Source organism: Anas platyrhynchos, chromosome 12, assembly GCF_047663525.1.
Source record: "Anas platyrhynchos isolate ZD024472 breed Pekin duck chromosome 12, IASCAAS_PekinDuck_T2T, whole genome shotgun sequence".
NCBI lineage: Eukaryota > Metazoa > Chordata > Aves > Anseriformes > Anatidae > Anas > Anas platyrhynchos.
This window is the reverse complement of record NC_092598.1, coordinates 9,788,660-9,814,378: the sequence shown is the minus strand read 5'-3', so window position 1 is coordinate 9,814,378 and position 25,719 is coordinate 9,788,660. Positions and strand designations below refer to the sequence as shown.

Below are 25,719 nucleotides of genomic sequence, written 5' to 3'. Positions count from 1 at the left end.
ATATGAAAAAAAGGCAAGAGATAGATGAATAGAAATAAAAGAAATTATCAGTAAAAGGGATTATCTACTATGTAACTAGGTGGTTGTATTTGTTCTATGTTTCCTTGCTTTGCTTTTTTCTTTTATTTATTTATTTATTTATTTAGGCTAGAGTCAGTAGCTGTTGTTCCAGAAAGCCTGTTTTGTAATTCTATGGCATTGTAATTCTTAGTTGTCAGAGAGAGCATTTCTAAACATTATCTTAGTGCCCACACCTTTGTTTCAGCTATGTGTGTCCTAAGACCCACAGTCACTACATTAGTTGAGCACGTATGTTAAACTTGTAGTGGTCCTGTGTGCTCAGGCTGTGTTCATGCACTCTGAAGAGATGCTTTACTCTAGACTCTAAGTTTGTCTGTACAGGTGTGATTTACAGCTTGTATAGGTAAATCCAGGCAACTTTAAACTGGACTGCTCGGGGTACAAACTATTGGCAGCTTGTTTCAGATGTGTATATTCAATGCATACTGATTATCTTAAGCATTTACTCCGTTATCAGAAGACTTTTGCCCTCTGTACTACAGCAGCTCTGTGATGCAGCCGCGACACTGTTAATGCCAATGCTAGATGGCTTATCAGCTGTTTTGGAATGTATGGTTAGTGCAAGTATACACTGGCAAATGGGATAACACATTTGAGCTTCTAAGTAAATAATGTGGTCTGTAACTTCATTGTAGAATGTTTATGGATTTATAAATGTCCTTTGAGAGTCTTTTTTTTTCCCTGTATTGTTTCTCAAGAGTAAAGTTCATGCCACGAAAACTGGGCTGGCATTAGTCTGTACTGTTATGAATGTAAAGTCCGTGCTGTATTGATCCATGTATGCACTGTTAAAGGCAATGAATGGAAACAGGCACCTGGACTGCAAGCAATGGACTTTAGCATAAACTACCTCCTACCTTATTTGTGTGACAAAGGTTTCCTGGAAGCAAAGGGCAGGAGTACTCCATAGAAGTAAACTCTGCTCTCCTGTTTGCCTGGTTGAATACTGTTGCAAATTCCCTCAGAATGTCCTTGGACTGCTTTGGTTCCTAGCATGGGTAAACTGTTTCTGTGCAAGGTGAAACTACAAGAATCCCTGCTTGTAACACTTGGCTTCCATCCTGAAGAGCATGCATGCCTCGACTACTTGCAACCCACCAACTACAGGAGGAGTCCATTGCTACAAAGCCAAACAGTGCACTCTGCTCAATGCTCTTTCCTTTTGGTAAAACAAACCTTATGAATTTCCATAAATAATTTATTTTCTACCACCTGCTCTTTCTGGTTTTCTAAAAATCTGCCCTTTACAATTTGCTTTTCCTTTATTTTCACCCTTCATTTACTATTCTATTTTCCAAGCTTTACTCTTCAATCTTTCATTGTTCTACTCACTTTTTCTTGCTCAAGAAGCAAAATGTCTCAGCTCATAGCCCATCCATGGTCCCAGAGATGTACAATTTGAAAGCCAAAAGTATCAGCCATCCAGAAATTACTACCAGTGCAAAAGGTTATCTGTGAACTGTGATGACCTGATTTACATGACAAAATAAACAAATGGGATTTTAGATCTTTACTACCTTGACTACAGACCTTTGTATGGATCTACAAACAGGACATACCTCTGCAAATGTGGAAATACTTATTCTAGTGATATAGACAAAATCTGGGGAATCTGGAGACAGTGCTACATACCTGGCAAGTGGAATTTTTTAAGACTGCTTTGCATTTAATTTTAAGAAATAACATTTTGCAGCTTACCCTCAATCAGTGAGCAATGCACAAGTCAGGGACCAAGCCAGAAAAACCCTGCTCTGTGATGACATTTGCCTCTTTATACATTAATGCATTGCTACCTGTCTTGATTGCAATAACAACAACAACAACAACAAAAATAGAGACAAATACCACATTTATAGGCCCATAAAAAAAAAAAAAAAAAAAAAAAAAAAAAAAAAAAAAAAAAAGAAAAGAAAAAAAGCTCACAAATACATTTTGCTTCAAGTATGCAGGGTAGAAATGTTTAAACACGCATTTAAAACAGGGTCAGTTTATTTTTATTTTTTTTAAACTTATCCCTGGAGCATGTAAAACTTAAGAGTGACAGTCTATGAAGCTAGAGCTTTTACAGCTGTAACACTTTCTCTTCAGCACATGGTAATCTCTCACCAGAACATTTCTGGGATGGGACAGATTTTCAGAGCACTCACACCTAAGCAGATAGGAATAAAATCTCTTCACATTTTCCAGTGCAAGTCATTTTAGTGTTGTGCCTGTATGTAAAAAGCCAGTTACACTGCACGTCTGCATGCAGTGTACAACACAAGCATATATTCTGTATATAGACATACAATGCTGCCTGGTTTTCTCCTTTTAAAGGGAAAGGTACAGCCCCTCAGGGGAACTATGTATACAATGAAAATCTTTGAAGACTACTTTGAGATTATATTCCCTTCACAAAACACTTTAGCTAAAACAAAGGACAATGGACAGATGCTTACCAGGAATTCTCACTTACCAAAACAGCAGTTATGCTAACAGTCTAACCTGATCTCCTGAGTTCTGACTGGCAACAGAACATGGGCAGAACAACATAGGAAACCCCACCCTATTTATCCCAATAAAGTCATTCAGAAAGAAGGGATGTCCAGGCAGTTACTGTAAGACATGACTAGACTAGCTGGGAATGATCTTAAATTATTCCAGAAATACAGGTTAAAGAAATCGTGGGGTAGGGTGGGCAAATGTGTGGACATCCCTGTAGGATCTACTGTGCTGCATAATGCTGCTGGGAGGTAGCAGTATGGTCAGGAATATGGCTGGGATAGCTGGAGCAGCCTAGGGGTCAGACATAGGAAGCAACATGACATGGCAAAGAAGATCTCTGCAACACTGAAATGATGTGTTAAGACTTGTTCTTGGCAGTCCAAGAGCATATCAGCTAGTAAGAGCACTGGAGTAATTCTGGTAAATGAATCTCTCTCCAGTGCTAGTAATGAAGACCCGTGACCTGGGCAGAGAACCTGGAACTGACTGGAGGCACAGAGAACAGCCTGGTGCACAATGTAAAGAACCAAGGAGAAGACAGAAAGCTTACACTTTATATTACCACAGCTGATCCTTCTAAAGTAGTTATTGCTAAATTTAGAAAGAAAACAATGGAGGTAGTAGAGATTATTTTCTCTTTTCTAACATTTGAGAGGAGTCTTAATTCCAGCACTGCACTACTGTAACAGACTATGTATCACAACAGTCAGAAATAAACTATCTAAGTTGTAAAACCGATTTATAGAGGATAAATATTTTATTTATTTAGTTTCATTTTTTCTTCACAGAGGATGTTTCTGTATGCAAATCAGACCAAAACTTTTTTAACACCACTGATACACTTGACATAACAAAGACAGTTTTACTTGCAAATCAGGTCTTTATTGATTTAACTTTATTAAAACAAGTAGCTGCTACATTCCCTCTTCAATCATGGCAAAGCTATAGGAAAACCTGAGCAGCAGGGAAATCTGGTAACTACATTTAATAAGTGAGACTTCTAGTGTGGACATGAACCCCGGAAAAATTAAAGGATTACAAAGTGGAAATAGGCCCATTGGAATTATTACAGTGAATAATCATAAATATGACAACTGTGAAGAAAACGTGAAAGGAATGGACACATTATCTTATCCTCAAAAATATTTTAAGTAACTTCTTTTGCTATCCTAATAGGATGCCTATTATGTATGTTTAAACTATAAATTATAACTCTGAATTAACCTTTCTGTTTTCCATTCTTTTGGTATTTGTCTGTTCAAACATAATCTTTTTCCAAAAGTCTACCTTCTTTTCCTTCAACTTTCTGGCTTTCTTTTGTTCTAGGTTTATTTGCAAGTATTCTTCATTTAGGTTATAAGATGGCCATTCAACCAAACCTTCCCCGTTAGGATCTCTGTAAACAACAAGAAAGAAAGAGTGAATACCCTCTCCAGTCCACTGGGGAATTCAATCACAGCAATTAAGAATGAAACAACAACACAATTGATTCACTACAGACTCAGTACAAAGTAGATAAATAGCTTTTGTAATATTATCTGTCATGAATCTCATTCTCACCCATTTCGAGCAAAGTTAGCCCAGTACTTCATTAGCGTTTTGCTAAGGTTTTTTTCTTCCTCTGTAGCTTCACCTGAGAAACAAAATGTAAAACAATTATTATAGGAGGCAAAAATCAAAACCATGTTGCTACACAAGCAGCATTTCAGTCTGTGAACATGTTGGTCTTGTCAAAACTTCCTGGTTACAACAAAAGCACCACACCTGAAATGTATTAGTAATCCAGCAATCATCAGGAGATTTCAGCACTTTTTATGAATGAGATCAGCATTATTACCCTTATTCTACAAATAGGGGAGTTTAGATACAAGGAAATAGAGCAATTTGTCTGTACCCTTCCAGGAAACCAGAAGCATAACTAGGAAAAAAAAAATCCATCGTTTCCGAGTCCCATTACAACTCATGAAATGGGCCACATGGTTTAGTTTCATAGATCTCAACTAGCATAGTGGGACTGAAATTTCATCTGTTATTTAGAGTGTGACTAGGCAAGGTTTCTTCATTCTGATCCAAAAGGATGTCATTCCACGTCTTGGTATTTTAAGAATATTAATCTAAAAGTACTTACTCATATGTCCTCTCCTATCAATTCTGTGAAAGCAAGTTTAGTTACTGTGTTTAATGTTAAATACAACTCAACACATCATTAAAAATATTTGACATTTTAATGCTTTCAGTAAAGTTGGGCAAATAGAAAAGGAAGTGTATAGTTTTCTCTAGTATAGGAATTCATAAGTAACAAACACACACAAAATAAAAGCAAAATAAAAAGCCCTAGTAACAGATTAATGAATACTTTTTACAACATAGCTGGGTTGCTCCAAAGTTCAGTGGAGTAAAAGGAAATACTTTCATTTATGTGGACTTTGAAAAAGACTATGAACTACCATGAAAATGGCAAAAAATAAAAGCAGAAAAATAAATGGTGAATTCCGCTTAAAATATTTTTGTGTTTCTTTTTCCAAATAAGAAAACCTATATCACAAGAACAAAAAGACTCCCTTCTGAGTATTATTGTTTTAGACATATGCAATTAAAGGAATGTGCTAGATTTGTAACATTCCTGAATACATGGCATTTTTTATTTAACTGTTTAGTGATTAGCACATTCATTTGGTCTATAGCAACATGGGATTCTTCCTAAAGGAACCAGAGTCCACATTTCTAAAATCCTACAAGAATGCCCAAACTGTTAAAGCAAATGTAATTTTGGGAATACACCTTTAATCCTTCCTCAACGGACCAGTTCCATGTTGGATAAAATGATTAAATGTTAATGAGTCGTGGTAGAAAATAGTCTTTAACCTATTATATTTTCATGTGGCAGTGAAACACTGGAGTACCAGCCTTGCTCTAATCAACACAAGCTGGAACACTGCAAATAGATCATACCCCAGTCTCTGGGCCCTGACAAGCAGTCGGATTTCATGGGAAATTTCCCGAGTACCTTGCTAATTCCCTGACAGCTTAACTGATCTCTCCCTTGATTTGTTTTTCAACCAAACCTATTTGGCAAATTCACAAACAGTGCCAGTATAATGACAGAAAAATTGCTGGAAAACATCATTATTTGCTAAATTGTTTACAGCATACATAACTTCTGGTGGTCCAGAAATAGCCTATATGTGATAAAGAATAGTGAAGACAGTAAACAAACGTTAAACAAAATAAAACAGGAAAAAGGGTTATACTTTGGTCTCACTAATTATATGTGCACTTTAGTCTGATTGAAATGGAAGTAGCAATGCCAAATAATGTCAGTATTATGTGAGTAATTTATAAGTGAACAATGATGTTCCATTCCTTACCGCGTAGGCCTATATCACCTGCCAGATACGGTCCTCCAAAGACAAAGCCAACTTCATCTCCATGATCAGCTTTCACATACTCTGGTTTACTATCCCGGTATGCAGTGGGCCGATGCTGATATTCAAAGAAGTAGGTAGGAGCTCCAGTCTCTAGAATATGTAACACTTACAGAATTAGAGGAGAGGTGCATAAATTACATCTTACATCGTCTACTTAGAATATTCTTTTCAATACGCCCAAAGCTTTATAGGTGAGCTGGCACATTTCTAAATGTAACATTACACTCAAAAATGTGTTTTTACTTTTAATTCAAAATGAAGAATGCACAGTATTAAGAAAATGAAAAATCACCCCAGGAATACCTACGGAAAACAAAGTAAAATCCAATTATTTTCCAGTTCTTGATATTTTGGAATGGCTTGCCTACACTTAAATACCCTAAAATCTCGACTACAGAGCTGCTGATTTCCCATGTAGCAGTGGGCCAAAAGACAGTCCTGGTTCCTTTATTTATTTATTTATTTTAATTATTTTTTGTATGTGTACTTCACTTAGGAACCATGTACTTGTGTTCTCATGCTCTGCTCTCAACACACTGTGAGTATGAACACAAGTCCAAAACACTAGTACAAAGGTAAAGGTGTCACTTGCTTGCCATGGTCCTGCACACCTAAATCACTCTTCACCCTTAAGATTCCCTGTGGGAATTTCAAGAAGGGCTGCCTACACGACAGGATTTTCTTCTATATTGTTTCATCTAGCATGTAGAAAGAGGTTTGAATGTACTATTTTGAGACTGCTCACTAGCTAGAATTCACTAGCTCACCCTTGTGATAATTCAATGCTTTAATGGATGGCATGACAACTCCTACATCCCCCAGCAAGTCGAGAAATTGGTCTCGTAGCTCAGCAGGATCATCTGTGTTTCCCAGATACTCATCCGTTATCATAGGCAATAACTCTGCTGGCAAATCCTAAGAGAAAAAGGTGAAACAAGAAACAAACAGAAAAAAATATCAATCTAAAAATGTCATCTTTTAAACTTCAGAGATTTTGCAAAGGCACAAAAATGCAGGGTAGCACCCACATTGATGGGGAAGTATGATGGCAAATAAAACCTTTTAGACTTTTTGTGAAACAAAACAAAACAACACAACAAACCTCAGGTTAAGTTTACAACAGATTTATATGGGTTAAAACTCTAGGAATGAAGTTCCAGAAGCTTGGAAATTCCTCCATCTTGATAATGCTTTTCGCATCCCTTTTCTTCAGAAGGTAAGAATGAGGAATAACAAAAGCAAGTTGAGTCCTTGAAAGCTATGTTGACTATTCTGATCCAATCTTTAACCTAGCTCTGCCAAGTCCACTCAAACCATGCCACTAAGCACTACATCTAGAATTTCGAAGACCTCTAGGGATGGTGACTCAACTAGTTTCCTGGGCAGCCTGTTCCAATACTTCACAACACTTTCAGTGAAGTTTTTTCAAATATCCAAACTAAAACTCCCCTGGCACAATTTATGGCCATTTCCTTATGTCTTATCACTTAGTGCTTGGGAGAAGAGAATGATCCCCACCTCACCATAGCCTCCTTTACCTTTACTCCACAGGTAATTGTGGAATGCGATAAGGTCTCCCCTGAGCTTCCTTTTCTCTAAGCTAATCAAACCCAGCTCCCTCAGCTGCTCCTCATAATACTTGTTCTTTAGACCCTTAACCAGCTTTGTTGCGTTTCTCTGGACATGCTCCAGCACCTTGACCTGTGACCTTCTTGTAGAGAGGGGCCCAAAACTGAAAAAATGATCCTCTGATTCTATTAGACTACAGTTCAAGACCAACAGGATCTCTAAACATAGCTTAAGTTATTAGTGTTACAATTTACTGCTTGAATGATACATTTCAAAGCAAGGAGTGCAAAGTATTTTTGAAAACTATTTTAAAAGCTACGTTTAATTTATTGAAAAATCCTGACCTGAAACTCATCTGCCAGGCAATTAGACATCAACTACTGTAGGATTAGGGGTACTATTACCATAACCCTACAAACAAATACATAATGTAAAAACGTTGGTTCTGAGGTCTAGAAGAAAAAACATATTTACCAAAAACTAGGTCTGACTCAGTCCTATTTCTGATTAGCTCCATACACTGCAGTCCTGTCAACTTTGCTGGGACTCTCCTCAAAGCATAATGGTACTTCAAGCTCCAGTAAAACATGGCTCAACCAGGAAATTAGAGAATACTGAATTTCACAGATTTGGTATATGCATTAAAAAGAGGTTTTACATCTTAGTTTGGATTAGTACAACAATTCTTACCATCATTGGTAGTAGAAACTCTAATGTTGAAGTGATTGATTTTTTATCTTTCACTTCCTTCAAACCTGGTATTAGTGATGTCTGCAAAGAAAAAAAATAATGTTATGGCGGCCATTCAACTTCTCCAAAGTTTTCAATATTGAAACAACTTTACTTCACTTTATTCTTACTGCTGATGTTGATATTTTTAGTATCATCTTATAAAGAAAATTCACAAATCTACCCCCTGCAGTTTGCTGCACTGTATAGCAACTGCTCTCTTGGAGTCACCCATGGAATTTGTGTGCAAAAGAATTTATGCACTGAGAGTGGGTTGGACACCCATGTTAACCCCATCCTCTGTTCCCCTCTGAGATTTTCAGCCAATCGATCTTTCTACGTGATAACAAAGAACATGGGGCAATGAAATAACCATCAGTCAGCAGAGTTCAGGACTTATGGGGAAAGCTGCTTACAGTGATCACTGTAGCATTTTAAATGTCCTGTGTATCAATATTTTATATTGCGTATTTGTTGCAGGGAAAATAATTCTTTCTATTTTTGTTTTATGAGGAATAAACTTTTGACTGCTGCATTATTTTTCCTTCCTCTGCCTGGATGATTTTAGGAAGAGAAAGTACTGTATAATATTGAAGATCCAAGGATGTTCATATAGTTCAGCTTGCAGGATGGAGCCTGTCTCACTGTTTTGTGACTAGCTGGTTCTGGGTCACTACAGAATCATAACTCAAGCAAAATTGAACTTGTATATATTTTCAACAATTCATACATAAAAGATGTCCTACCAGCAAACACCTCACCTACTTTTCTCAGAGTTGCCTGCATCTGTTAATACAAATATTCCAAAAAATTAAGAATAGACATTAAATTACAGATCTAATGTTCCAGCCAAATTCATTGTTGGTGACTCCTATCATCAGTGGGACCATATTAAACTCCTTTCCAGTCAATATGTCTTCAGGTGACTTATGAAGGAATACTCCATCCAAAACTAAGGGTAAAAGCTGGATTTCCTGGATGAGCAGAAAAAACATATCAAATTACTTGTCAGTAGTATTTTCCTTTTTCCTTCAAAACACATAATAAAACATCCACGCTTAATGTTCCAAATGCAAAAAAGAATTTTCAGAAATCTAGGTATATACAGCCACTGTAACATACATTTAGAGTTTTGCACAAGAGTGTGAAATGCTAGCCTGGTTTTGGCTTGTTAAGCAATTTAATCATTTCCTGATCCTGTTCCGTTTCCAACTAGCATTAAAATGTGTGCTCAAGGCTTGCTCACAACTTTACAGGTGCTTCATTAAAAATTCTGAAAAAATACTCTGTGAAATTATTTGAATACATAGAGTGTACTTTAACAAAAATTCAGAAAAATAAACTTTGGAACAGGCCAATTATTAACTCCATTCAGAAGATGAACTACAAGTGTGCCATTAAAAAAATCTGTAACTAAGTAAAGTTTCACCTACCGTACTGTTAGCAATAATATCCATTGCTTCTTGGTTCCTCAAGCAGTTTACGAGTGAAAGTGAACTACTAGTCTCACACTTAAATATACCTGCAATTTTCTGAAAGTTATGAACAAAGACAAGAACTGTTAACTATGAGGTAGTCTATGAGGAATTTATATGCAGAAATTTATTATACACGGTACTATTAGCAGCTTTAAATAAAGCCTAGTTCAGGTGAGATTGATAGATCTTGAAGTACTTTATTTTACTAGAAATACTACAGTTAGATCATGAAGTCAAATCATTCCTGTGTACTTCTCTTTCCTGCTATGTTTCCATTCATTGTTCTATAACAAACCTTGCTGTTGAGATAATACTAAGTTATGACATAAATCAAAGAAAATTCAGAGAATCAGCTTATGATTTAGACATTATTGCTGACTACTGCTTCAGGAAGAGAAATACAAAGATACTTTTACTGAGGAATTTAATTTCAAGTTTTTTTTAATTGTTGTTTTGGTGGTCTCTATTTGAAGTAAAAGCACTCCGTAAAAGACCATAGCTTAAAAAAAAATGAGTACCTCTTCTGGATTCTAACTAAACTTCCCATAATAAATTCCACAGTCACTGTATAAGTGACAGTATGCACAAAAATGGATATATGCCTGGTTGGGCATGTGTATAATTGAAAATACTTAAATCTACCCACAGACGTTATAATCACATAACTGTACAATCTATTTCTAACACCAAATGACCATGGTAAGATTGAAAATAAATGGACTATTTGAATTAAAAACTTACTTAGTGCTAAACTATGTATCTATAGATATGCCTTGAAAATAAATTTAAATGAACTTTTTTGCGCAATATGCAATCAGATTTTCCTCTTTTTCTTTTAAGGAAAGAATCAGATATAAGAAATGTTTTATGATACAAAGACTTGAAAATGCAAAAATGAGCCTACCTTAAGATCTGCAGAAAGAAGTAAATTTTTATTAGGAGGGATTAGAATTCCACTCTCTGATATTGCTTTATGAAAGAGACCCTTAGACAAAGGAGACATAATCTGCCAAAAAGGGAAGAACAGAAAGTATTTATACTACATAATGGTCCTTATCCCATGACTTTTTGCCCAAGTAGATTGCTGCATTCAGTGGGGAAATAAACACTTTTATATGCTTATAGGAAAAGTGTCCAGACTTAGAGCAATGTGCCACTAATCTTATTTTCAAAAACTGGATTAACATTAAATGTTACACTAGTTGAGTTTACTACTGAAGATTTTTTTTAAGACTACTTTTTGGTACAATCTATTGCATGCTTACATGTGCATAAATAGAGCAAGATCCTGCAGATACACCAAAGAGTGTGACAGATCCTGGATCTCCACCAAAGTGTTCAATATTTTCTTGGATCCAACGAAGAGCTGCTACTTGATCCAAAAGTGCCCAGTTCCCACGAGCATGTTCATCACCAGTACTAAAAGAAAAGCAGTATAAGCTAACTTCTCAGGAAAAGTAATATTTCTTCTAATACCAGACAATATTAACCCTCACAATTTATAGTTTGTGCAATGTGCCCTGTTTGGATAAGGAGAGATCTGTATTTACTGATCTAAAGCCCTTCATAGTCAGATCTAAGACCCACTTACTGACCTCTATTGTTCATCCATGCACAAATGGATACCTTGCTTTGACATTATATGAATTTTCGTTTTATGCACCACTGGATAGAGTTAATGGCAAAATTTAAAACCCTACAGAGAACCAAATAAGCCCAACTATGATTTGGTAGTAGGCTGTAATCAAATGGCAATGCAAACAGAATTGAAGAACTACGTTCTTAATGACCTCATAACCTTTCAGTTCACTACATACACTTAAACCACTATACCAGTGGGAAGCTGGTGTACGAGTTCAGTCAATTTAGAAAATAAAATTATCCATGCTTTACACAAGATAGAAAGTGTTTAGTAAAAAGTGAATCAGGTCATCTTACCAGAAGAATCCAAGCAGTCCAAGTCTGTACTGAATTATTACTACCACAACATTCTCATAGGCTGACAGGGCAGAACCATCATACCTAGAAGCACCTCCAAATACAAAATTGCCTCCATGGATCCATACCATTACCTTCGAGAGAAAAGGGTAAGACATACTTTTATAAATTGCTTGGCAGATTTCATTTGAAAGGGGGAGACAACATCAGAGAATTAGGCACTTCTAACCTCTGAAAGTAAATGGGAACTGAATTTTAAGTTGGTGGACTGTGAATTTTTGTATAATATTGTTCTTAGTAATGGAGAATAATATTTTCAAAAGCAATTAAGCGATTTAGGAGCCATGATTAGATGCAAACTTTGTACAATGCAAGTTTGCACACTGGGTTTACGTACAGGTAATTTGTCCTTCTTGTCTGAACCAGCAGGGCTGTAAACATTTAGATACAAACAGTCCTCTGAAGTTCGGAATGGAATGTGTTTTTCTTTATAATTTTTTTCAGCTTTTTTCAACAGGGACAGATCTTGAGGGCATCTTTACAAAAGAAAGAAAGTGTGACTATTAGTAATAAAACTGCAATACCAATGATGTAACAATGATAAACAAAACACATTTTCTTTATCAGACTGAATTTCCACATGGTGCTTCAACTTTGTGTTATTTATATACAGTTAGAGGTGTCAACTGTAAAGGCATAGCTCTGTACTTTTACTTTAAAATATTCATTAATTCAGAATAGTATAATAAGAAAACTGGATTTCCAAATAAAGGAATTTACCAGGTATTCTTTATGCTTCCTATTCCCACAGGTCTTACAAAATATTTCACTAACAGTCAATCCAAGCGCCTTACTTAAAATCAGATATTTGTACACTAATAAACACAACACTGACAAACATGAGCAAGTCCTAAATATAAATGAACTGAATGGCTCTCACAGTGGTGGGTAGGAAGTTGCATCTCTCAGATCATTCCAGGGTTCAGGTGGTTCAGGTGGGGAAAACCTCAAGGATCCAACTGGTGCTTTTGCAAAAGGAATACCGAGGAAAACATTTACAAGTCGATCTGTCCCCTTCACGTTTGCTTGTTTTCCTCTGAGCCGTCCATGCGCAATAGTCACTTCTGGTTCAGCACCCTTCTGTCCTAGATTACACATAAGAAAAATAATTAAGTTGCATCTTCATAACTATCAGATTTTTCGGTGAATCATTTTTTTACCAGTTCGTCTATTTAGAAGATTTCAGCTTGTACAATTTTTTTCAAGTTTTGTACAATGACAGACACCCCTTGCCAAACATTTCCATAACTGGCTCCGCCTATGACAACTGGAGCTAGGTAGGACAGTTTATTCACTGAGCAACATTATAAATCTTTAAAACAATTTCAGAGAAAACAGTAACTGTCTAAATCATTAACGTCTTCTATTTACCATCCAATAAAAGATTTTCAAAATAGTTTAGGTAATTCAGAAATGTTCTGATTTCTACTATTTAAGAAACAAGGTCTTTTGTTATTTTCATAAAACCATCTCAGAATTGGTTTCCTCCCACAAAAACAGTCACTTTTGCATTGAGATTATTAGGATACTTTTGCAGATTGCTAACACAAGTATGAGAAATGTACTGCCTTTGAAAACGACAACCCTTTAACTTGCTAATGCAGTTGCTTCCCCATCAGCAGTTACAAAAGATTGTATATCTCACCTTCTATTCCACAAGTGATAAATGTTATACTACAAACCAAGGTACAAAGCAAAAAAATCTGGCTTTGAGGAGACATTTTTTCCCCTACTTGCATTCCAGATATTGTTCCTGTTTTTAAATGGAAGATATTAGTACAAAGGTCCCTAAGGACTGCCCTCTTGGTAGGGAGTGCAGCTAAATTCCCTTCCAAACATACACTGCATTAAGCACTTTCAGAGCTGTAATTGATATGAAATGTAAATACAATCCCTTAGTGTAACTTACTTAATTGTTATCCAATCCTGATCATGAATGATCTGAAAATTACAGTGCAAGAGAATTCAGAGCTATTTGCCGTTTCTTATATAGTTCTTAAGTCTCTGTGTTGTGCTAGTTGTGGAGATGTGTGACAATTTCTCACAAATTTCACTCGGAACTGTTCAAACATGCATTGTAGGACATACCTTGCCTCTTATTTTTAATACTTCCCTCAAGTCTTTCTGTAAAATTCTTTCTGTTGCAGTTATTTTGTTCCAGTTCAATCTGAAAATGAAAAGATGTAAGTAGGAGGTGAGGTCTATATTAAAGAAAGGAAAATGAGACTCCTTCCAAGTGAATGGCATTCTGACACAAAAAATCCCATTTTCCCAAGTTTCTTTTAACACAAGATATTTTTAAATTTAAAACCCAGATTTCCACCCTTTGTCTTCATCTCAATGACTAGATATTGAAATAACTCTCAGAAAATGAATTCACAGTGTAAATCAGAGTTAGCACTGTCTATTATCTGATATAAATCAGTTATCCTCTTATCACACTTTGGTTCAAATTTAGTCACTCAATTTTTATATGGAATACAAAGTTAACGCTTACCTGGTCTAATGCAGATGCCCAAAATGAGAAGTCTACATACGGTATTGGGTCACTAAAACCTCCAAAGAATGGGCTAGAAAACTTACTTTTATGACCTTTCAATGTAAAAATGACTGATTCAAAAGACAAAAGCAGGCAGTGGGATTCGATCAGCTTAAATGAACTCTGAGTGAGTCCCAAATTAACAATTCTTACTCACCTCAGCAGCGTGGACCAGCATTTTCCTCTCCTTCTTCAGCCAACAAATGTAGTATCAGATGTATTAGCAATTAAATACCTTGCTATTTAATTTATAGTGATTTACATTGATTAAATATGCCAAAGAACAAATGAGCACAAAGGAAAAGAGAAAAAAAAAATCGATATGCACTTTTATTATAGTATTGCACCAGGGGAGTTTTAGGTTAGATGTTAGGAAGAACTTCTTTACTGAAAGGGTTGTGAGGCACTGGAACGGGCTGCCCAGGGAGGTGGTGGAGTCACCATCCCTGGAAGTCTTTAAAAGACGTTTAGATGTAGAGCTTAGGGATATGGTTTAGTGGGGACTGTTAGTGTTAGGTCAGAGGTTGGACTCGATGATCTTGAGGTCTCTTCCAACCTAGAAATTCTGTGATTCTGTGATTCTGAATTAAAAGAACTGCCTACAACAGCAACAATACCAACACAGAGAGAAAAGCGCATGCTTTCTAAACCTGACTTTGCAGCTAATCAGCTAACTGAACTGTCAGAGTAAGATGTGCTGCACGGACACTGGTGGTATCTGAAATGGTCCTGTTAGTGGCAGGTGTCAAATGGCTGCCAAAGAAGTTTAGACACCTATGCCAGCATCTATTACACAAATACTATTATCAGCAACACGGGATCCGAGCTTTTATTTCTGCTAGCCACCGGGGAATCCACCTCCGGCAGCCTGAGGTGTTTTACTACCGATAACTACGACCTGATGCAGGCAGCAAGGTGTCACCTGGGCAACAGCCACAAAACCCAACACATCACTCGTTCTGTGAGGAGAAATCAGCCATACAGCAGACCACGTTCCCGCCGTTCCGGGGGTTGTGCACGTCGCTCGCCCACACGAGGGCGCTCCCGCAGCGGCAGCGGGGCCGCCCCGCTCCCCTCAGCGCGGCTCCGCCCGTCCGGTGCGGCGGGGAAGGGCGGCCGGGCTCCTTCCGCCGCCTCCCGCCATGGTGGGCCCGGCCGGCGGGGCGCCGCTGGAGAACGCCAACCCCCTCATCTACCGCCGCTCCGGGGAGCGGCCCGTGACGGCGAGGGAGGAGGACGACGAGCTGCCCGACTCCATCGACGACCGGGAGATCTTCGATATCCTGACGGGAAGGCCGGGGCAGGCCGGGGCAGGGCAGGATGCAGGACAGGGGGACTGGGACAGGGACAGGGACAGGGATAGGGACAGGACACAGCGCGGGGCCCTTTCCTTAACCTGACACATCTCATCCGCTCCATCAACGATCCCGAGCACCCCCTCACTCTGGAGGAGCTGAATGTTGTTGAGCAAGTTCGAGTTAAAGTGAGGTTTTGTTCTCTCTTTTGCTTTGTTTCTGGTTGTTTGTTTGTGTGGGGATGTTTGGTTGTTCGGTTTTGTGCCATGAGGTTTGTTATTAGCTACCTACTGCATTTAAACAGTCCTCAAAGCAGTGAAGAACCCACGCGCAGCAAAGCACAGCTTCGAGCTGTGTTGTGCACAATGTGCCTCCAGCTAGCTGGGGTGCAGCTTTGCACACAGCAATTATTTGCTTGCTTTCCGACAGGTGAACGATGCCGAGAGCACCGTGGCAGTGGAGTTCACCCCCACGATTCCCCACTGCAGCATGGCAACGTTAATTGGCCTGTCCATCAAAGTAAAATTGATCAGATCTCTGCCCGAGAGATTTAAGGTGAGTAATGAATCACTCTGGAAAGCACAAGGGAGGAATGGTGTTTAAAAGGCGGCTAACTAACTTACAGCATAAAATAACCGGAGCTTTTTTCTTTCGTATTATGGGGAAGGGAAACACTCTAGGAATTGGGGTAGGAACTAAACTGAAAAATGGTTGCAGAGTTCCAGTTCTGTGATGGCCATGTCACAGGTGAGTGGGGTTATGATGGGAAGGTACCTGCTGGCCTCTACAGCATGGCATGGGAGGAGAGCTTGAGGCTTTTTAATTTTAGACCTGGTTTTATGCTGCGGTGTAGAGTATCTGGCATTGGCAAGAATATCTTTTTTTTGTTTTGTCTTCTTATTGCAGTATTTTCTGTATTAAATAGTTTTACTTTGAACTTCCAATGTTTTGTTAACTGGACACTTTTCTTTCTTGATGCTTTTTAAGATGGATGTTCATATAACACCAGGAACACATGCCTCTGAGCATGCAGGTAAGCTTTTTAGTGTTCTCCTGTGTGGTTTTCTTTTATTAATCTTGAAAATTAGAAGATAAGTTTTTCCACCTGCAGAGCAGCTGTTTAGTATCTGGCACTTTACATGCACCAAGCCCCTTCTGGGGAATGTTACAGAACAGGCATGTGTAATAATGAAATTTAGAAATGTTTTTTACTTTACTTTAACATCTCCGTGGACAACCTGTGCTCTCATGTAGTTACTGATTTGCTTGGAGGGCTCAGAAAAAGGGGCAAGGCTGGGGTAAATTTCGTTTCCTGTTGGACCTATACATGTACAGCTCTCTGTTGATTAATCATAAATAACTTGCTGGTTTAACCTGTGGTAATATGGTAGCTTTGACTTGAGACCACAACTCTGTGGTGCACTTAGCATCTACAGAATTAGTCGTCTGAGTTACCATAGCAGTGGTGGGATTATACTGCAATGTAAAATGCTTCTAAAAAGACATTCTATACCAATGTTTTGACCATTTTTTTTTTTGATATTTTTTTCTGCACAGTTAATAAACAGCTTGCTGATAAAGAACGTGTAGCAGCTGCTTTGGAAAACTCTCATTTACTGGAAGTGGTGAATCAGTGTCTGTCTGCCCGATCATAACTGCCTGATCAGGAAATCCCCAGTATATCCTGCTGTGTTAAACGGATTTTGTATATAATTGGTGATGCTAGTGTTTCACTATACGTGTATCCATGAGCAAAATAAAATCGCTTGGATTTTCTTGAATAAATGTTTAATTACTTCTACAAAAAATAGTATGGGTCAAATTAGCTTGTAGGCAGCTACAAAAACATAATGAAAATTGGGTTTTCAAGTTTATTAGTTATTGCACTGGTAGGATTTTTTTTTTCTGGACTTACTTTAAAAAGGTTTGAACATATTTTTAACAGGCTTCTCGCTGTCCAAAGATAATTAAACTTCATTTTAGGAACGTATTTTGCATACTGGATTTCACAAGTCCACCAAGCTAATTAGCAGTTAAAAAATTTTATATTCATATGATTGTTTTGGACTGCTAATATAATTTTTGCTTCATACATCAGGATTTTAACAAGTTCGTGCATACAAAGTTATAAAACATCTGTAACAATAAATGTAAATGATTCTAAATCATCTGCTTTTGTTTTTATTATCTCATCCTGGACTTGCCAAATAGGAAGGGCTCTATATCTGTTTAAAATGTGATTTACTTTTTCTTACTCATTACTTGTGGTAGCAAATACCTTTATCTTTGAGTACCAAGAATCTTTGAATTTTTGTTTTGGGTTTGGTTTGATTTGGTCTTACTCACCTGTCACTCCCTCATACCTGACAGGAGGGAGTCAATCATAGTTTTCAGTACGGGCAGTCCAGCTATGCAATGCTGAAAGTCTTCCCTGGTAAAGTTCCAGCTAAATCAGAAGCTTTGCTTTAAACATATTCAGATTTAGCATTAATACCTAGGCTATGCTTCCCTTTCTGTTCTGGGAGACATGGGGCTTACTAAACTGTTGTCGTTTGGTAGAAACTGACAATATATAAATTCATTAAGGTAGAATCCCATTATTAATTAAAACTTTTGTATTAGTTGTTTCCAACCTGGTTCATAGGGAAATATAACAGCCTTTACCAATCCTGTATTTTGGTGCAAACATGCAATACTACATATCAATTATTCAGTATCTTAGAATCATAGAATCATAGAATATCCTGAGTTGGAAGGGACCCTTAAGGATCATCAAGTCCATCTTCATCATTATCAATTATCTAAAGAGCAACTAGTATACTTTTTATAAAAAAAGAAAAGTACATGTGTGATGGTAATGCTTTACATTTCAGTATTTTCTTTTGGAGGATCTCCGATGCTATTTTAAAAAGGGTAAACCTTATGAACATTATGTAAACCAAAGCCTGGTAGACCAGGCTAGTCTCTGTTGAGCAGCTAAGAAAACTGAGGCAGTGGTGATTCAAGTACAACGAAGAAAGTCACACATCAAAAAATAACAGAAATAAATCCATATCTTCGAGTTTTAGAAGTGACTCACCCAGTTTGCACAGGGCTTCTACAGAAGGCCAACTCTGCAGCAGCTTTAATCTGATCATTTGGCTTAGCATACTTTGAATGATCAGCACTTCCTTGGACATTTGAATGAAACTGTAAATAAAGACAATATTTATGTAATACTAATATTGGGAAAGTAGCAGAATGACCCAGCTGTTAATATTCTTTCCTCTGTGCCTCTCTTGCCAAATCACTGAAATGATCAGTCCTGATGCTACCAGCCTTTGCACCACAAATGGCAATGCACAACCATGGCAATGCATGCAAGCAATGCATAGGCAATATGCTTGGTTGATGTTTTGTTTTGTTTTGTTTTTTAACAGAAAATGAATGTTGCCTTCCCAGATTTTGGGGAGGACAGAAATGCAACTGTGTGTGTGTGGGGGGGATAGAAGGACAAGTAAGCTGCATGCGGATTGCTTCAACCTGCACATCAAACAGAACGAATCGGTAAATTATGTTTTATTGAATCTCTACTGCTTAGCCTTCACCACTACATAATAAAAATATTAAATAATTTATTGGGATGTTAGCACTTGCCTCACAAGTCATGTTATACACAGTAACTAACCGTAGGGGTGCACTTTTCACTGCTTACCTTTTCAGTGAAGCAATGGCATGTGGTTGTTTATAGTACATAGTTGGGGGGTGACTTTTCAGTAAAAGGACTCTACTGTGGAATATCAAAGAAAAAGTCTGACATCTCCTACTTAAGAATGGAGAGATCCATAACTTTGGGTCTGGCATGCTTCTTTAAATGACATGGATGTTATATATATGAGATGATAGCAACAACAGAAAGGACAAACCAGTTACTATGCTTGAAATCACAGCTCTTCCTATAGGGGGCTCCCTCAGCTTGAATTCTTGCTGAATGATAATGCACTGCCAGTTGCAGCAAAAATCTTCCATTCCCTGGTTTTAATGATCATTAGCTGGCTCCTGCTGTATGGAGAGTAAGTGGGAGACGAAAACATTAATCTGTTACAAGTATTTCTTTTCAGACTTCTTTACCCCCTCCACTCCCCCCAAAAAACCCTATCCCTAAATTTAGTCTCTGGAATGCTTTGTAATGAGACACATTCCATCAGAAAATATGACCCTTCAGAGCAGCTGTGTTGAATACAAACAGCCTCATTCAAAACCAGGAAAAATGCCAGAAGCAGACATGTGTTTCACATTCCTAGGCTCTAGGCAGAGTCCTCCAGGAGTGGCTGAATGGCACATGTTACTCTCAATCTGCAAACACTGTGACAAGAGCTCCCCAGGGCCGCTGGCTCTGTTGTGCACTAGAGTAACCTGCCGTGTGTTTCAGCCAGCAGACGGACACAGTTTGTGCATCTTGGGCTCTGCCACTCTGCACGTACTCAGGCCTGCACGCACTATCCTGCCCCCTGGGAGGAAACAAGACTTTCTAGCTGCTCTCATACAGTCACTGCTGTCCGGTACCAGCAATCTGAAGACTCTTCATCCCCCAGTTTCATTATGAGCAGCTAGAAAACATTTCAGCAGCTTTGTATCCAGAGATGCAACTGAACTGTCCATAGAAGTGACAGGAATAACTTTGCACTTAAGAGGACAATATTTCCCCTGTTCCTTGCATGGAGCAATGTGTACTACACACTGGGAACAGTTAGTAAAAAAAATAAAATGTTATTTTGGTCTTCCAGTCATGTTCAAGATTGATGTGTTTACATCAATAAAGTGCTTTGATAAGAATCTCCCCCTGGAGCATTGAATTATAAACTACATGTTTTACAATTTTTTTCTTTTTAATAGCTGTTAAAAACATTTCCCTTTAGCCTGTCAAGCAGATAACTATACCACTTTCCTCTCCCTTATGAAATGCAGTTTGGCATAAATACAGACTGAACTAGTGGCAGACTCAACTTTTTTCCTTAAACAAAAGTAATGTTTATAGCAAAATCTTTCAAATGTTACTATGGAAAGTATCAACAAAGAGAAAAAAACAGGGGAAATTGAGGCTATTACCTGTGTATCTAAGTCTGCTAGTGTGCCTCACAACCATTTGCAGCAACATTTAACAGAAAGCACATAAAACCTTTTTTCCTACCTTTTTTCCTTCCATGAGATACTGAAGATATGAAACATTTTTACCAAACATACAAGTAGCAAGGAGCCCTCATTTTGTTCAGTGGACTTCAGTAGTTGCAGAATATATATGCTGCCAAGTTCTGTAACTTTCTCGTGTACTTTTTATTCTGTTCATGTACTTCTTACTTCATGTCTTACCTGTAAAGAACTTTTGCATCCTGTGGCAGGTTATCTCCACTGTTTAACTCTACTTTGTGAATGAAAGGAACAGCCCTGTCTGCAGTGGTAAAAACATCCTGTTTGTTTGGACAGTTGGAAACCCTGCTGTCCCAGCTTCATTCCACACACTCATCAGGGTCACTGAGTAATTTGCCAGTTGTCTCATCCTTTTTGGTGCTTTTCAGCATCTTACTGCAGCACACACAAGACTCAGATACCAAAGCCATGCTCTTTAGAAGTTAAAAGTCCCTGGCTCCTGCCTTAAGCTCAGCTCCATGCACAGGGTTGGAGGGAGAGAACAGCACAGAAGATAATTTCCATCATGTCTGTGGAATAAATATAACATTGGAATTGGGAGCAGATGCTGCCCTGGAGCTTTGTGAGGAAAAGAGAAAGATAAGAAAGTGTAGGGCCATACAACACCTCACTGTGCTACCCGTATCTGGGGATGCCCTCAGCCTCAACCTGTGGCAACATGGAGATCCATGAGTTCCTACAGCTGCTTGCTGGAGGCTGTGACCTCCCATTTGGAGGGGGACTGAGTTAGCTTCCATGACTTCATGCTAGGCATCTCCCACCCTTCTGAGTCCTGTGTGGTGGTAGTATCAGGAAGGGTGATACAGCAATGTGAAACAAGCTATGAGATTCACCCTGGATTTCTCTTCCCTCTACTCTCTCTTACTGGGCTGTTACACAGCCCATCCCAAGTGCCCTCACACTGCAGCAGGTAACAGGAAAGCCTTTGCTGTCCTACTGTAGATAAATCCAAGTGCCTTCCTCCCAAACAGCAGCAGGAGAAAAGAAGAGCAGGAGGACAAGTATCTATGTAAAACTAATGCTTTAATTTGACAAAGAGAGATGCACACTTTGCCAAAACCATAACTACAGTGGCCAAAGAGAGTGTGGATGGCAGCTGTGCCCACACTGGGCCAAGCAGGAAGACCCAAGCAACAAGTCTTCCAAGACTGCCAAACTCTCTCATCTGGATATGATTCTCTCTGTTATTTTCATGTAGTTTTGGGATGATGGTTTATCATAGCACTTTTTTTCCTGACCTACCCAAATTAGTTTCATCTGGGTTCCCATCTGATGTGTCACACATGTCTTTGACCAAAATAACCTCAGTACATTGTCAGGAATTTGCTTAACCCCAGGATGTCTGGCAGCTTTATTTCTCTACACTTTTGCTAATGGAAGAGTTGGCACATGCTCTGTCTAAGGATTGTGAAGGTACCTAAGCAGCAATATTTGTTTTTGTCACTCTGACAAACATATCATCTACATAGTCTGAAACACTTGCAGGGAAAACCAGTAAATGCCAACATATTCAATTTTCTCCTGTTTTAATAGAACAAAACTAGTTTTACTACCAAAAATCTGAAAATAAAGTTTTTTTATCAGTGCAGCCAACTTTTTAAAGAACACAATTATTTTTGAGGTGGACAGAAGATAATGATTAGGAATGAGTTACATAAATTGTTTCTGTACAAATTTGTACGGACTTATTTTCATAACAATACATTTTGGAAGTTTTTTTTTTTTTTTAAAGACATAAGTCAATAATGAAAAAAGCCGGTCAAATCCTAGTTTATTAATGATTCTTACTATTGACAAAAATTGATTAGGAGCTTGAAATAGGATCTGTTATTTAAAAACATCTTCCCTTTCCCTTCAAACTCACCATTCTGGGTCTGATCCTGCAAACTGACAGTTTTAATACTCTGGATTATATTTTTAGCATATAACTGATGAAGTCTTGTCAGATATTTATTTTTGTTGGCAAGAAGAATATTGGACCATCCCTAGCAAAAAAAAAAGGAGAGTTCATTTTATTTTGCAAACAAAAAGTAAACATTTTATTAGCTTTAACCTCAATCTCGACAGCTTTATTTCAAATGCATATACCATTTGCATGCACACATTTCAGTTCATCTACAGTCTAAGCATTCAGTTCCACAGATATACTCAAGTAGTTAACAGGTCATACAATTAATAATTTTCCTTTTTTTTTTTTTTTTTTCTCAACAAATAAACACTGGCTTAGACGCAGATTATATACACATCTGCTAATATATCACACTAGTTTAATACTTGCAACATATTCTACTAATGTTTACAACTGCAGAAACTTTGTTATGAACGTTATGAAGATGGCATGCCTTCTCCTGACATCCAGTCTTCATCCTCTTAAAAGCTGCTTGAGTCTTTCACTGGCTCCAAATAAGTTGTGTCTTTTATGGCTTGAATGCCTAACTGGGCAATCCCTGTTACACCACAAAGAATGAAGAGATGAAAGAGACAACACAGTATGAATTGTGGCTCAGTCCAGCTGGGGAGAATGGAAATGATCCCACAGAACAGGCTCTGGAATATACAAATAAAATAACATGCCAAAAAGAGGAAATGCATACATGAAAGCTGCCAAGACTGTGATGTAATGTCTCTCTGATCAGCTACATTGAGGTCTGTACCAGAAAAAATACGTGCCACAAAAACGGCAATGTACAGATCATGTTCTTTCACAAACATGGACAATTTGAGAGGGACTCCCTGCTCCATGGAGAATGTTTTTCTGGCACTCGTTGGGTTTCGTGCCACTGCTGTATACGACCTGTCCCAGCCATGCAGGCTGCACTGCTGCACTCAGACCGTCAAACAAGATTTGACAGCTCTGCAAGTAAAATTACAGTACAGACAAATTGTCAAATTAGTGTGATGTAGAAATTGGAAACAGGATAGCTGAAAGTGATGTCCACTTGCCAGATCAGATGTGATCATGGACTGCGATGATGCTCAGGTTAGCCTTACCCCAGTAGATGGTGCTACGATTTCACATCGGTCAGTGGCTGTCCTGAGACCCTACCAGCACAAACCCCACTGAGAAATAGGGGCAAATGTCTTTATCCAGAACCTGAGTTCCTGCTGCCACAACACAGCAGAAACTGTCTTGGCACCTCCTAAATTCTCTGTGAGACAGACTGTACCTGTCAGATGGGGAGCTACTCAGCCCACTTCTCTGCCTGGGGTACACAGGCACCCAGTGCCTGTGCTGTATCCGTTAGTCCAGATCCATTTTTTGATTTTCAGTCAGCTGAATCTGTTCAGATTCCTAAAATCAGTGTGCACCACTCACAAGCGCTCTGTCGCAACATACAGTGATGGACTGCACATATAACAGGATGCCTTTTCCATGCACAAAATCTCTTTTTCAATGCTGACACAATTTCCACTGAACTGAGATACAATTTATTTCAGCTGATTTGGTAATTATTGAAGCATTCCATTTTAATTTGGATGATGGTTAAAGAAATCTGCCATAAAATCATTTGTGGTTTTCAGCTTTTGTAAATCAAATTACAAATATGTAATAAATACAGAGAAATAAATAAGTACATTATATGATGCCTTGTTATCTTCTTTCAGCGCTCATCAAGGGAAGCCTATATATCGATATGTCTTGATGATGACAGGATAACAGACTCATTTCTCCAATGAACAGTTTTCTTCTTATAAGGCAAAAAGCACTGCATCTGTATGAGATCATCTAGAAAAGCCCTCCTTCCTGAAAAAATACTATATTCTTTTTTTGTTGCCTAGCTACATGCTGCTGTTACCTTAGAAGGCTGTAGATTCATCTGAATGATTCTGGTGGTGCTGATGTGCTCGAGCAGAGGAGTAATGCAAATATATGGCCCTTTCTTGGGTAAAGATTATGAAAGGATTATGCAGAGGGCAGGGTGAGTGTGAAAAGAAAAAGCCTTTGAAGAAATGCAATTTACTGTATTCATCATATTATTTTTGACATTAACTGCTGAATAAAGAGCGTTTCTCCTTCACAGCCCTGGGCACACGAGCAGGCAGTGAAATCACAGACCTGATGCTTTTGACGTAAGACTCTGATGACAAGGAAGTGTTTGCCTGGTTAATGTTAATTACTGCTGTGAATAAGTGTAGAGAAGGGGAAAGACTGTCAAGGCCTGATTCTGATCTCATTTCCAAAACTGTAAACTAGGAAAAATGCCATGAAAGGCAAAGAAATTGCTGAATTTCATGACCACCAGAGAATGTGATGATTACCGAGTCCTTCTTTGAATATAGGTAGCTTTGATGATTTGGAAAATTAAGAAAGACAATTTTAAATGCCTAAGGCCCAAAGATTTACATTGTAATATGCCTGTCAAAGAAATCCCTGACAGGGAGCTCTGCCCCCAAGCATGAGACATGCAGAGATTGAGAGCATGAGCAATAATTCCCTGGCAATTCCCCCATGTGATCAGCAGCTCAGCATATCACTGCCTCTCCAAAGATTTGAGGACATGGTATTCACTAGATGTGGTACCGAAGTATTGATTCTGTGAGTAATAAGATGAATGGGAAAAAAAAAAATAATCTTATCTGCTTCACTGCAACTGGTTTGGGTGTAGAATATTCTTGATGGAAGAACATCATTTGGGATGTCTCATTTCCTTTATAAAATAATGTTTTTAATGTCTGTAGTGTCCTATAACCCTCTTTATATAGGGTACACATTTTGTATCATTCTGTTATCTCAGTTTACATTTGCACTTGTTGTTTGTAGTTTATCATGAGCCTGGATCTTGATCATCTTACACTTCTTGGAGAGAAACTGGTAGATAACGAATTATATCATTATTCCTATGTTTTTTTTCGAGAATGAAATCAGAAAGAATTTTGATAAGTTCAAGTGAAAATAATGAAGTCGATACAATTCCAGTATATCTCTACAA

General features: G+C 38.1%; 2 protein-coding genes and 1 long non-coding RNA gene across 5 annotated transcripts in view; 1 reads left to right on the top strand and 2 right to left on the bottom strand.

The window, feature by feature from the left end:
• Positions 1-3,420: 3,420 nt before the first annotated feature.
• Positions 3,421-14,499, bottom strand: LOC101790993 (fatty acyl-CoA hydrolase precursor, medium chain-like). Of its 2 annotated transcripts, XM_072043957.1 has the most exons (14): positions 14,464-14,499; positions 13,856-13,934; positions 12,648-12,852; positions 12,105-12,243; positions 11,708-11,841; positions 11,035-11,188; positions 10,674-10,775; positions 9,725-9,823; positions 9,125-9,265; positions 8,253-8,333; positions 6,761-6,908; positions 5,934-6,083; positions 4,126-4,198; positions 3,421-3,961 (listed from the first exon to the last, which is right to left on the bottom strand). In XM_072043957.1, exons 1-14 carry the CDS (start codon positions 14,482-14,484, stop codon positions 3,772-3,774), a joined length of 1,716 nt encoding a protein of 571 aa, XP_071900058.1. In that variant the 5' UTR covers positions 14,485-14,499; the 3' UTR covers positions 3,421-3,771. The 2 variants fall into 2 exon arrangements, with proteins under 2 accessions (XP_071900058.1, XP_005020044.1); XM_005019987.5 differs by lacking the exons at positions 13,856-13,934; positions 14,464-14,499 and adding an exon at positions 13,413-13,570.
• Positions 14,500-15,381: 882 nt separating this feature from the next.
• Positions 15,382-17,769, top strand: CIAO2B (cytosolic iron-sulfur assembly component 2B). Its single transcript, XM_072043968.1, has 5 exons — positions 15,382-15,586; positions 15,712-15,789; positions 16,031-16,156; positions 16,589-16,634; positions 17,159-17,769. The coding sequence occupies exons 1-5, from the start codon at positions 15,449-15,451 to the stop codon at positions 17,254-17,256; spliced, it is 486 nt and encodes a 161-aa protein (XP_071900069.1). The 5' UTR covers positions 15,382-15,448; the 3' UTR covers positions 17,257-17,769.
• An 888-nt stretch (positions 17,770-18,657) lies between these two features.
• LOC106017241 (uncharacterized) overlaps positions 18,658-25,719 on the bottom strand; it is a 69,662-nt gene continuing 62,600 nt past the window's right edge. The window contains exons 4-6 of one of the 2 annotated variants that reach the window (XR_011812334.1): positions 22,653-22,773; positions 19,507-19,642; positions 18,658-18,790 (exon numbers count right to left, since the gene is read on the bottom strand). This is a non-coding gene — a long non-coding RNA (uncharacterized lncRNA). The other variant, XR_011812335.1, reaches the window with a different exon arrangement.